This window comes from Cydia pomonella, chromosome 1, assembly GCF_033807575.1.
Source record: "Cydia pomonella isolate Wapato2018A chromosome 1, ilCydPomo1, whole genome shotgun sequence".
NCBI classification, from domain to species: Eukaryota; Metazoa; Arthropoda; class Insecta; order Lepidoptera; family Tortricidae; genus Cydia; species Cydia pomonella.
The window spans coordinates 3,938,246-3,952,245 of record NC_084703.1 but is presented as its reverse complement, the minus strand read 5'-3'; the positions used below and the strand labels follow the sequence as shown (position 1 = coordinate 3,952,245).

General features: G+C 40.4%; 2 protein-coding genes across 2 annotated transcripts in view; one reads left to right on the top strand and one right to left on the bottom strand.

The window, feature by feature from the left end:
- LOC133526576 (alpha-1,3-mannosyl-glycoprotein 4-beta-N-acetylglucosaminyltransferase A-like) overlaps window positions 1-14,000 on the top strand; it is a 108,565-nt gene that overhangs the window by 16,610 nt on the left and 77,955 nt on the right. Inside the window, exon 2 of the mRNA XM_061863262.1 lies at window positions 2,872-2,984. Coding sequence (XP_061719246.1) covers window positions 2,872-2,984 — 113 coding nt within the window. The remainder of the gene's footprint in view (window positions 1-2,871; window positions 2,985-14,000) is intronic.
- On the bottom strand, window positions 5,320-13,394 carry LOC133516742 (duodenase-1-like). The gene is made up of 5 exons (XM_061849739.1): window positions 13,071-13,394; window positions 11,844-11,941; window positions 8,560-8,809; window positions 6,988-7,142; window positions 5,320-6,508 (listed from the first exon to the last, which is right to left on the bottom strand). The coding sequence occupies exons 1-5, from the start codon at window positions 13,209-13,211 to the stop codon at window positions 6,334-6,336; spliced, it is 819 nt and encodes a 272-aa protein (XP_061705723.1). The 5' UTR covers window positions 13,212-13,394; the 3' UTR covers window positions 5,320-6,333.

The window sequence follows — 14,000 nt, the reverse complement described above, 5'->3', positions numbered from 1 at the left end:
GTCGGACTCCCACAAATTTGTACATTTTAAAACTATTTTTCCTCATGATATATTATTTAGTATATTTTCCTTAAAAACCATGTACTTTATGTTTTTAATAAGTCTTTAAATGATTACTTAATATAATTGTTCTTTCTTCGCGGAAGTTTAAAAAAATACCAATCTCTGGTTACCTTGAACTTCATATGTACTTATATTACGAATAATATTTCATCTGAAATAAAGAAGGAACGTATTCCTAAATTGAAAATTATCATTATCAACTCAACTAATCCAAGCGAAGGTTAAGTTAGACCCAGTGTTTATAGTCTATTCATTTTCAACTCAGATCTACTATTACCCCAGTAACTGCTGCCGTATAACAATTATCCCGATACACCGTCAGATTAAAAATACGTAAATTCGTTGTATTGTATCTTTGTGTTGTTGGGTGGCCATGATTGTAGATACTCAATTTTTTTCTTACAAAAAAGCTAAATAACAAAAAATAATAAGCGTGATTGTTTTACTTCATATGATGGTGAACGATTCATTAACATTTACTGATTGTGTAGGCTGTAGTCCTGCTCACGTCTCATGAATTACCCTGTATATGTTATATATTAACACTAAAATTCGTATTTCAATATATCTTCCACACTCAAATTTATTTACGTAGGTATAATAGAGAATTATACCTTTTTTATAAAACGGCTATTCAAATTCTCCAAATATCAAAAATGCACAACGTTAATATTCAAGTTTTCACTTCTGCCGGCACTCCCGGACTGCAGCCCGATTTTTTATTTGTTTCTTGTCTTTAATAGGCAGCTTGAGGATATATGCATAATATTATAGTAAGATATTATTACTCGTGTAGTATTTAGTTTATAAACTGTACCCCTAGTGTAAATAAATTCGATTTTGAAACGTGACGTACGCGTTTGCGTTTAGTCTCATTTTGTATTGGATTTAGAAAGAGCGCGCCAAACGGGACGTTTTGGAAACTCAAAATCCTATACAAAATGAGACTTATCGCAAACGCGTTCGTCACGTTATGATGTCGATAAAATTTACACTAGGGGTACTGAACTCGTCAAGCTATTCAGTATTGACAGTGGGGTGGCACTCCTCCTTTTGGGCATTCTCGGCTCAAAATGCTCCGAGCAATTATTAGAGTTAGCACAACTTAACGTCCCTTTGCGTGCACGACCACAGATAAGATAATACATAAGAAAGGGAAAGCATGATTGGTCCCTGAATCGCTGTCAAACTACGGTTTTGTACAAAGTGTTATTTCTGTACGTTAATACTATTATTTATTCTGTAGTATTGTGTTAAAAACCGTAAACCGGCAAGCGCCATTAAAATGAATATCAGTTATCTCTATAGCCGTACGCAGTAGATGGATACCTAAATGGATTGCGGTAACCAGCGGTAACATCTACCTGCGGCGTTATCATGGTTGCATTTTGATCACTGGTCAAATCATGCGTCACTTTCGCACTTACATATTTGTTAGAACGTGACAGGCATGATGACAGATGATAAATAAATTAATAGTTTAAAAAACACTAGAAAAACACGCTTTTTAGGGTTCCGTAGTCAACTAGGAACCCTTATAGTTTCGCCATGTCCGTCTGTCTGTCTGTCTGTCCGAGGCTTTGCTCCGTGGTCGTTAGTGCTAGAAAGCTGAAATTTGGCATGGATATATAAATCAATAAAGCCGACAAAGTCGTACAATAAAATCTAAAATTTTTTTTTAGGGTACCTCTCCTACACTTAAAGTGGGGGTGAAATTTTTTTTTCGCTACAACCCTAGAGTGTGGGGTATCGTTGGAAAGGTCTTTCAAAACTAATAGGGGTTTTCAAGAAACATTTTTTGATAAAGTGAATATATTCGGAGATAATCGCTCCGAAAGAAAAAAAAATGTCCCCCCCCCCTCTAACTTTTGAACCATAGGTCCAAAAAATATGAAAAAATCGTGGAAGTAGAGCTTACGAAAGACATTAAATGAAAACTATAGCGGACATGATCAGTTTAGCTGTTTTTGAGTTATCGCAAAAAGTTTTCCCTTCATAGTAAAAAGACTTTAATTAGGTACATATTATGCAAATTTGCCTATTTGTTTAACTCGGGTGAAAGGTACCGTTTCATCCCTTGGTTAACAATTTACTATACTTTAAGCTCCAGTTTAGCTTATTGTGACGGAAGAGTAACTACGGAACCCTACACTGAGCGTGGCCCGACATGCTCTTGGCCGGTTTTTTTAACCTTGAAACCTGATCGTGTTCAAAGTCCATTACGTGACCTTTCTCACAAGTGAAACACGACTATGATACGATATTCCATCATGGAATGCCAGTGCCTATCTTCCGGCTTCATCATCAGCCCTTGAAACCTAATCGTGTCAAAAGTTCATCACAAGACTTTTCTAACAAATCCAAATACGATGTTCCATCATGAAGTTCCAGTTCATATCTTCCGGCTCCATCATCAGATCAGTTCGACAGTACCATATTATTGTATTGTCATCAGAACTACATACAGCTGCCAATTTTCATGATGCTGCGATCGTTGGAAGATGGTTAAATTAGTTACCTTAGATTCCATTACATAGTTTAGTTACATATAGGTGTTAAAAACCGACCATCTTAGCCCTACTGGAGTCCCACGCGCTTTCTTAAAGCGTGTCGATCACCTGCTACTTCTGATTGTTCATTATGAATCTACTGTACAACAGCATTGATTTGATAATTGGTAAACACTGAACGTCAATTGGACCCTTTTATAAGGTGGTTTGCGGTTTTAAAACAGCACTGAAGAGTTCTCCAGTTCTCCAGCGGAGTTCAGTTTAAAAAGTAAACACTATAAATACTGTTTGTCCTCAGACGCAGACTGAAGCACATGGTGCCGGCGCGGTGCTCGGGCGTGCGCCGGCGCACCCTGCTCGCATTCCTGGCGCTGGCGGCTCTGGCATTGCTGGCGTTGAGCTCCGGAGGCAGTGAGTACAAACCATAGTAGAATGACGCTTAGGCCCCGGTCTAGACGCAAGCGCCGCGCGGCAAGCTGCAAATTATGCCGTTCATACATTTGATCGAGCGCTATATATGAACGGATTGAACGGCCTTGCTTTTCCGTTCGACGATAACTGAAGTGTGCAAAAGGGAAGGCATCGCGTATTTGAACATTTCATGAGTACGAACGAGGCAGACCAAAAAATGACCAGTTTTTAGCTTCACAGGTAATATACCGAAACGTAAGGTTAGCGGGCTGGAAAATACGGAAAGCTGTATTCAGGAATGTCGGGTTGTTATATCTTGGAATATACTGTTACAAAAGCAAATACTTTACGCAATCATATATTACTTACATTTATCAAATCCCTCTCGCGCATGAGAGGAGGCTTGTGCCCAGCAGTGGGACGTGTGTAGGCTGAATAATTATTATTTGTCTTCTCCATATCTCAGGACCATGGGACCAACTTTGACGTTAAGCGCGCTCTTGCGCACCCTCTACTGTAAGCTTTGTGCGCTGTTACATACAGGGCGAATGCGCCACCCTACACACTGTACTACTCAGCGTTCTGTGTATGAACACTAACCTCCTGGACGCTTCGGGCCTTCGGCCTTACGCAGAGCTCGGCCTTCGGTCTTTACATTAAGACACTTGTCTAGGGGCCCTTTAAGACAATTTAATCTAAATGCACGTGGCGGATACGAAATCTCAGCGGATACGAAATCACCCTGCCTATGAAGCCGATGGTCCCGGGTTCAAATCCTGGTAAGGGCATTTATTCGTGTGATATGAGCATGGATATTTGTTCCCGAGTCATGGATGTTTTCTATGTATTTAAGTAATTACAAAATATGTATACTCGTATATTATATATATCGTTGTCTAAGTACCCGCAACACAAGCCTTATTGAGCTTACCGTAGGACTTAGCTTAGTCAATTTGTGTAATAATGTCCTATAATATTTGCTTATTTATTTATATATCCAATTTTTCTGTACTTAATAGTTTTTACACAATTTCACGACACAATTAGGCATTAAAAAAAATTGGTAATGGCAGTACATGACACCTTTCCACTGCGCAATTCGCCACACGACTGAGCGCAGGGGTGTTACTAAATGCGATTTTGACACCCATGAATTGGCCCCCTTCGTAGTGCACTTAAGGCTTAAGGTAGGTGTATAAGTCAATGCATAAAACACTTAAACTTAATGCACTCATTTCTGGAATTAGGCACACTTCACACCATAAATTCGACATGGTTATTAAATATATGATGATATTTAACTTGTTCGCTTGAAAACATTTGTTTGAACAATATACCTAATAGTCTTCGTTTGGTATTTTTTGTGTTCAATTGCCATGACGTAAGAGACACATTAGTTGCGTTTCTTAGCGCTTATAATGTAAACATGTGCAGCAATTATCTTGACTGTGACTTTGAAAGAAAAGAGCAGATTATTTACTAGATTTTATTTTAATAATATATTTTGAATATCGCAGGAAAAATATGAATATTCTGAAAATTATATGCTATAGTTTGGCCCAAGACTGTCGGCCCGATTTGAAGAATGATTAAGACACGTTCAAGATCTTGGAAAGATATTTAAAAGATCGATAACTATACGACATTTCAAAATTGACGTTTATTTCGATTCCGCTGTGATCCCAATAAGATCTATCGATCGATCGACGATATTTCTAACGTCAATGTGACATTGGTTGCCTAAACGGGCAGCTTCTGACAATTATACGACATACAAACGTTATCTAAATGAGAACTTATCTAAACCAGAACTTATCGTTATCGTATCTCATTCTTCGAATCGGGCCGTGACTCATTTCAAACACAGGCTGAGAGAATCATTTTGTTTCTGTCTTACGCTAGTAAGAGCACCCAAAAGAAAGGGATGAGTATAGTTTTCCTAGTTCTTACTGACTGACAAGTTGTGTTTGCTAGACTATCTGTCAATCTCATGTCAATTTTTTCGCCTAATTCTGGAAGCAACTTAGTCATATTATTTAAAAACACGTTAAATGACAATATCACAGCAATGTATCAAAATATGAATATATTTTTCAGAAACGAATGAAAAACACTTTTACTAGGTATAAGCAACTAACTGTGATGTGATGAATCATATTATACAGTTTTTGAATTGATACTGATAGACATAATTATTATATTAATATACATCTCCAGATCTCGCAAACGCACTGCGAAAGGCTTTTTACTAGCGTATCTAAATAATGTCATTTTATTAACATTCGCCCGTGCGTCTCACTCGCGGCAATACATGCAGGAGCGAACTGCACGCGCGAATTATTACAAAATGATATACTTTTGACATCAAAATGTAAGTTGGATTTGGCGTCATGTGCCTCTGCATGTGCAATAGATTCGCCAATTCTGTCTCAGTCAGTAAAGTCCCCCATATATGGTTCGATTTATCTTTATAATCGTTCGTTACAGATCGATTGATACGACGGATCGATAGTGTATGTCAATATCGGAAAGACTGCGTCGACCGTCCAGTGGCGCCCCATTAGGGGTAAAATGCTTTCTAATACTCCTCCCCCCACTTTTGATCTTTTGACACATTTTTAATTTTGCTTATTTTTTGCTTTATCAACAAAATGGCAAATGGTGGCCACATTTTACCGGTTATTTTCTCATTTTCGAAGACGTTATCGGAAATAAAGATGAATCGACATTGTACCTATAGCGTTTTACGATCAACGATTCGATTTTTGTCTCACTCTTGACGCAGGCGCCACACGCGCTGCATCCCTCGATCGCGAATATCGCGATAACCATCGGAAAAACGCCCGTCAATTTGAAACATAACCATAATTTAACCCACTCATGAGACGAAAATGTCCACAATCTATGGACGTCATTAAGGCATATTAAATTTAATCATTGACATTGCTACAATGAAGTCTCTGTTGTACGAAACGTGGTTATGATTTCGAATTACCGGACGTTTTTCCGAGCCTTCATCGTAACCACCAATTGCTTCGTGTGTAACTGGCATTTTAAGCACCCGATCGTCACGATTTTCGTCAGATTGATCGAAGCGATTAATCGTATCATAATATATGGGCGTAGCAGTAGGTGTCGCAGAAAGCAAACCGGGACTGGAGCCTCAGGTGGCGTGAGCTTTCTCTGCCAAAAATGTGGGAGGTCGTGCCGCTCACGCATCGGCCTCCACAGTCACCAAAAAACCGTTGTCTAAACAGCAATGCTTAAATCGTCTGCAATAGACGCAAAGGCCTGTGATGATGATATGGGGGGCCCATGCGTGAAAAGTGTAATGCGTGTGGACACCTTCCTATCCCATCTTACCACAGTATCGCCTAAACAAGTTTTGCTGCGTGTTTCCTATCCACGAATAATAATAGGGTACGCTTGTGTACACGGTGACTCCGTGAGTCTCCATCCGCCAGGACACCAGCCCCGCTAGCACCATGTCTCGTGGCCGCGCCAGCGGGCCGCCGGAGTCACCACTGGGAACAATACAAACATTCATTTAAAAAGTTTCAGTAAAATGTGCTTTGCTTTCCACTGGGTAATTGTGCTACAACAGTTTTTTCATGTATCAAAACTACGTCAAAGTTATTCTACTTTGATGTAGTTTGTATAACCAGGGCACCGTCGTTTTTTTTTTAAATTTTTTAATTATTACAATAAGAGTTGAGTATCTCCAAGCGTCATAATGAAATTAATATTAAATAAAATACTTTGTTAAGCCTTACGGGCACTAAGAATGGTGCCAGTACAGCATTACGAACCTATAATACTGTAGTCTAACGCAACTTGCGACCAATCGCTACGAACTCATCAACCAATGGCGTTTTGGTATTCCACCGAGGCACACGAAACGAGAATGTTCGATCGAAATTATATGAACGCTATCTTTACTCTTGAAATTTTTGGTGGCATGGCCATAGTAGGCGCCGACTCGCCGAGCCTATTATCCACATACCTAAACGCGTACTCCGTTGAGTTGACCTCCCCGTGCTTGGCGCCGCAAATGATTCCAGGCGCAATGTCAGTCTCGTCTATGTACTCATAGCATAAGTCCTGGTTTAGAAGCGTCTGGTCCAGGCTTTTAAGAAACTCACTGCCAGGGGAATTCACCTAAAATTAAAAATAATATTCATTAGAAAAATCTGACTTCACCAAAACAGTTCAAAACGCCATTTAAGGAGTTCCATCGATTCCTCGTGGATCCCATCATCAGAACTAGGTTATGACAAAAATGGGACCCATTGTCAATTACTTTCAGTCAAAAAAAAAATTCAAATCGTTTGATGATAGACAAAGTTCTAAGGAAACAAACTTTAAAAAAAAACCATTCAACTGAATTGAGAACCTCCTTTTGGATTTTTATAGTCGGTTAATGATAATCTGAAGAAGATGACATATAAGAAAAAAAACTTAAGGGCTTTGTTGCTGACATTAGATTAGAACTGGCGTCGTCAACTTTGTCAGCTACCGCCGAAGTCTTTTGCGTAAAGATCAGGCACATTGTACTTGCCCTTAGAGTATGATCTAAGATACCTGGCCTTCCATTGCATATACTCCAGAAATCTAGTGCTGCCATGATTAGGTGGTCTAGAGTTTATATTATAAAGTTCTATAATAAGTAAGGTTCTATATTGATCGCCTTCTTTTCTTGTCGGTAGTGGTTTTGCCCATGAAGCAAGTCCCCGGTTCGAATACTGGTAAGTGCATTTATTTCTGTTTTTCACAAATATTTATTTCATAGTTATGGGGGCTTCTATGTATACAAGTAGGTATTTGTATATGACTACTTATATATTATTATGTCGTTGTAGTACCCACAACGCATAAGCCTTAATGAGTTTACTGTGTGGGTCTAGGTCGATCTGTGTAAAATTGTCCTTTAATATTTCCCTTTATTTATTTCCTTCTTAGATTAGAGCTTTACAATAAGCACTGTGTAGCCGCCGTGCAAGTCAGGATGTCGACGAATCAAATAAAACTTCGATTGATAATAAAGTGAAGTATAAACGGTCAAATGTAGAAAGTGGGTGTTGATAGTATGGAGGATGATGAAAGAGTGATTTGCGATATATGATCAGTACAAAAAGTGGTTTAAATTTAGATGCTTCTAATTGGCCGCGTTAGAAAATATGTGGAGCGCTCCTATTGGTGCGTTTGAAAAGCCTCCGAATACTAGCCGAGCCCGACGGCTGCGTTTAGCTACTGCATTGATTTTTATACAATAATAAGTTGCATTCGCAACACACAGTGAAATACAAATCACGTAATACTTAAAAACTAAAAACCCTAACCTAAGCTACCGGTCATGGCCGCAGAGTGGGGAAGCCGGAATATCCGCGCCGTGTACAAAATCACCGCCTTCTACATCTGACCCTTGATCCAACCACCTACCGAGAGTCTCCCAAGGTGTCGGTTGAGACTTTAATGGGCTCACTGATTAACAATCCGCTGGACCGTATCGGCCTGATACCGTCCAGCGGACTGTTAATCAGTGAGCCCCTTATATTTATTATTTGAATGGTCTTACCCCAAACCTGCCCCAGCCAGCCACCGCCAGCCCCCCTTCTTGCCTCATATACCGCTCCATCTCCTTATCCATCAGCACCACCTTCTTCACAGTATGAGAGAACTGCACCGGATTCGACAGAAACATGAGGCCTATGTCGTAGTAAACGTCGTCAGGATCGTAATTTTCGTGGGTCGTGTAATCTAACATTTCTCGATGCATGTTCGCTCTCCTGTGCAGCCGGTGGCCCATGTAGACGGAGTATTTGACTCTGGAAGTTTAATTATAAATAATAAATAAATATTATAGGGACATTCTTATACAAATTGACTAAGTCCCACGGTAAGCCAAGAAGGCTTGTGTTGTGGGTAGGCAGACAACGATACATTTAATATACCAATACTTAAATACATAGAAAACATTCATGAGTTTCATGACTCAGGACAAATATCTGTGCTCATCACACAAATAAATGCGCTTACCGGGATTCGAACCCAGGACCATCGGCTTCATAGGCAGGGTCATTACCCACTAGGGCAGACCGGTCGTCATCATTTAAGAAATAATCCATTTCATCCATCAAACACGGTGCTTTAGTATAGCAAAATGTGTCCACTTTGCTCCAAGATTTGCTCCAAAGCAGTGGGGATCAAATTAGAAATTTTTTACGGTACGCAAATGAAGGCCAATGAGAGCGATCCCGTTCGTCTTTTTCGAGACCACGGGGACAACGCCGCCCTCAAAACGTCGGAGGTAAATTTAAAACTTAATTTTACGGGATCAAGAGTCCGCTACAAGCTCGGTTCTCCATACAAACGTAGTTACGCTCTCATTTTCGAACGACTAGCTAGATTGCTCTGAAACTTTGTACTTACAATAGGATAAGGTATATCGTCTTGCCTGTAATTGGTTCATGTAGCTTCAAATACCCTTCTTCCTCGCGTTGTCCCGGCATTTTGCCACGGCTCATGGGAGCCTGGGGTCCGCTTGACAACTAATCCCAAAATTTGGCGTAGGCACTAATTTTTACGAAAGCGACTGCCATCTGCCCTTCCAACCCAGAGGGTAAACTAGGCCTTGTTAGGATTAGTCCGGTTTCCTCACGATGTTTTCCTTCACCGAAAAGCGACTGGTAAATATCAAATATTTCGTACATAAGTTCCGAAAAACTCATTGGTACGAGCCGGGGTTTGAACCCGAGACCTCCGGATTGCAAGTCGCACGCTCTTACCGCTAGGCCACCAGCGCTTCTGTTCTGATACCATAGTTAAAAAACAGTTTTTCATACAAAACTTGTTTTTGCTCTATTGAGTTTGTTTTATAAGGTGGAACTATATAAACTCACAACAGGCATAGATATACCTGTCATTGTATGTGCAAAGTTTCATTACAATCCAACACGTAGTTTAAAAATGAGAACGGAACTCCGTTTGTATGGGAAGGTGATATTTGGCCGAGCTCAATAATAATGAGTTGCCTATCAATTTTACCTCCACGTTTGTTCAACTAAAATGTATGGTTTCGGAGATGCTGGAGAAAATAAATAAAACCCACAAACGGTTTCCGAGAGATTGGTTTAAGCAATGCAAACGTAATATCGGTTTCAGAGAAACAGTTCGTAATGAAAATTCCACGAGACGAACCAATCTATGTTACAAAATCATAAAGAGAAGCCATATTTTATATTAAAGGTAGCTTTTTTTATAAAAATGTCGCCTTTTTACAAATGAAAAGCAATTTCAGCAAAAAAGGTAAAATTACTTGTTTTTGTTAAAAAACAACCCGAAACCCGACTATTTTTTTAATACCACGTCGGTGGCAAACAAGCACACGGTCCGCCTGATGATAAGCAGTCGCCGTAACCTATGGACGCCTGCAACACCAGAGATATTACATGCGCATTGCCGACCCTTTAAAAACCTAGACACTTTTTTGAAAAACCCCTTACTGTAGCCCCTCGGGAAAACCTCGGCGGGAGCTCAGTCCACAACCGAAGCATCTAAGTTTTAATATCTAAAACTGTATCCTATCACCCGCGTCATAAAAACAAATCAATTGATAGGTAAAGTATGGACGGAAAGCTCGAAGAATTATTACGTACATTAACCCGCCATTTTTTATCTCTATTAATAATAATAATAATAAGAATCTCGAACAACACCTTGAGAGACTCTCGCTAGGTGGTTGGATCAAGGGTCAGATACAGAAGGCGGTGATCTTGAGCACGGCGCGGATAGTGCGGCGGTTCCTCTCTCTGCGGCCCTGACCACCGGCAGCTTGGGCCCTGCCCCGCTGCTGGCGGCACCCTAAGTTAGGTTTTTTTATAATGTGTTTATATCTTTTGTATTGTTTTGTAAGTGTTTTTATATTTTACTTTTATATCCATATTATAAAAAATCCTAATCTAAGATATTAAATGAATAAAGAGAATATAATAATAATAATAATAAAATTCTTTATTGCACACTACATAAAAAACAGATACAGAAATTGATAACATATACACATTGGTAGGTAACAACAGGCGGACTTATCGCTAAACAGCGATCTCTTCCAGACAACCTTCAGCTCAACTCTATTGCACGCGCAATATTGGTTTCCTGCTCGCTCAGCGCCAGTGACCGCCGGTACATGGGCTGGACAGCAATATTACGCGCCTGTGGTAAAGATAGGAACAGGCAGTTAGGTCTATGTACAAAATTCTTTGAGCGTAACGTCCTTACTTAGTGTAAGGCAAGAGTCGAAGCGGACCGTTCGACGAGGCGTGCAGCGTGGCTTCGGGCTCGCAAGTGATTTGAGCAGCGTACACTAAGGCCGCTCCTATACATTTGCATTTGTTTAACATGCACGCCGCGCGCTCCGCCCCGCTGCACTCCCAACTCGAGCGTCCACTCAGGCCTTACACTTAGTGTAAGCCCTGAGACGCTCCAAGCGGAGCGTTTGGCGGGGCGTGCAGCGTGGCGTCGGGCTCGCAAGTGATTTAAGCAGCGTGCACTAAGTTCGCTCCTATACGTTTGTATATGTTTAACATGCACGCCGCACGCTACGCCTCGCTGCTCGCCCAACTCAAGCGTCCACTCAGGCCTTACACTTAGTGTAAGCCCTGAGTAGACGCTCCAAGCGGAGCGTTTGGCGGGGCGTGCAGTGTGACGTCGGCCTCACAAGTGATGTGAGCAGCATTCACTAAGGCCGCTCCTATGTTTGCATTTGTTTAACATGCACGCCGCACGCTCCGTCCCGCTGCACGCTCAACTCGAGCGTCCACTCAGGCCTATACGCTGGTAATGGTATAAATACCTACTTACTCCTGAATATACTTCTTTCTCTTGGTGACGTCATCGAGGCAATGCGCCGCCGTCAATATAGTCTGGGAGCTTATAAGTGAACCTCCGCACGCCGCTATCTGGGTCATACACAATTGCTGGTTACAGGGCGTCCCATTAAAGTGTCATTTACCTAATGCTTCTTCTTTGATACTAACTTTCTGAAGGTTCTAGCTGATTGTATAGATCGTCAGGTGACAACCAGAACTTACTAATTACTATTATTAGAACGTGAACCGTGCTAGTACTGTCGCGATCAGATATATTGGAGCGGCCAAGGTGTTAAGAAATATCTGGATACGTACTCTAACGCCTTGACTTTAGAGGCGTGTTCAGATATTTGTGAGCACCTTAGCCGCTCTAATATATCTGATGGCGAGTGTGCAAGATAAGGTTAGTGTTTGTTTAATTATTTTCTTCAGTTTTAGTTGTCACTCCCTTCGGCCGTATTTTAATTGATCGCCGGCTACATTTCGCAGTTGTATCGTAATGTTATATTTATAACGTCACGTATAAACTTTATAACACTAACATTTTACCGGAAACCGAAAAAGGACATAGGATCTTTTAACGTCATAAAAATTACGGGGCCAGAAAGCAATAGGAACTCTGACCGTCTAGCGTTCTCGCGCGCCATACTTGAAGCCGCGCAGGATGTCGCGCGGGAGATCGCAACTCAAGCTACCCAGTCTATAGGAAACTAATTAAAAGTGTCCAGCTTAGTAAAATTCGTCTCGACAGTGGATGATGATGACTGTTCTAAAAGCTTATCTCCATATTTTAAGCTATTTGTTTAATTACAGCTACTTAATTTAGATATTTATCGAGCTATCTCACTCTTCCCGTAAATCGGGAGAGTTAAAAAATAATACGTTTTTGGCAAAAAAATATATTTTGGTACAAGCTTTTGTCGTTGATTGTAATTTCTTTCCACAAGCAACTTTACTATTCTAAAAAACACTAAAAACAATTAAGTTGCGTTGTTTCATCACAGAGATCTTATAGCATGGCCACCTCTTCTCTCCATCATCAGATCAGCTCGATGGTACCATAATATTGCATTGTCACCCGAATTACATATGTATGCAAATGTTCAGCTAGAGCTATGAAGCCAATCCCTCATATTGGCTTCCTGCCCACTAAGAAATCTATCATCTTACTGCTCGTGATGGACAGCAGAAGGTATGCTAAGCTTGATGTCTAACCCACCGTTCCACGTCCCATTTGTGCCACCAGGTAAGCAATGAAGGGCCACTCCCTCATGTTGGCTTCTTGCCCCCCCACTATGAAACCTGTCATCTCGCTGGTAACTGTCGTGATGGACAGCGATAGGAGAAGGTATGCCAACATGTTTTTTTTCTGATTTCTAAAACAAAAAGATAATATTTTTGGTATGCGTGACAAGATTCTATTGGACCTGAGATATTGTTGCTTCAGGCAGCTAAAATATGGCAATAATGTGCGTATGCCACGTATAGTCTATTAAAATGTCAGTGCAGATCTTGTCAACGATTCATTACAAAAGATTTTTACTAGGCCAATCAAAATAGTTTAAGGAAGGATTAATTTCCAGTTAGCTAGAAATAGTTTTAACACCTTGATTTGATCCTAAATGCGTGTTATCCGTGTTTGCGAAAACCCAAAAAGTGTGCATACAATTAAGCTCTTTTTCAATTTTTTGCTTGAAGCTCAAAAATTATACGTTCGACAGAAACTTTGCTCTAATCATGATGAAAATTGATATCTGACGATTCGAAAAACCGCCATTTTGAATTTCTTTATTTTTGGTATGATCATGTTAAAATCCGAAAACTCCTTTTGACCAGTGTCTGATCCTCAACACCTTGCTAGTGGCATTGTTATCGATGATGGGTTCCTTTACATCGAGTGGTTTGTCGATTCAAGGAAAAATGTATCTCCTAAGGCTCCCAAAATGTATGCACACCTCCTGGGATTGCGCATACTCGGATTACGTGCATTTAGGACCACATGAAGGTATTAAAACGATTTCCAGTTTGCTGGGAATTAATTCTTCAAAACGCTTTATTGGATCTAATTGCGCTGGGACCCCATGGAGCTAGAATTTCAACGCCAAATTAATTAAAACTTTAAGATTTAGCAGTACAGCTCTCACCGTAA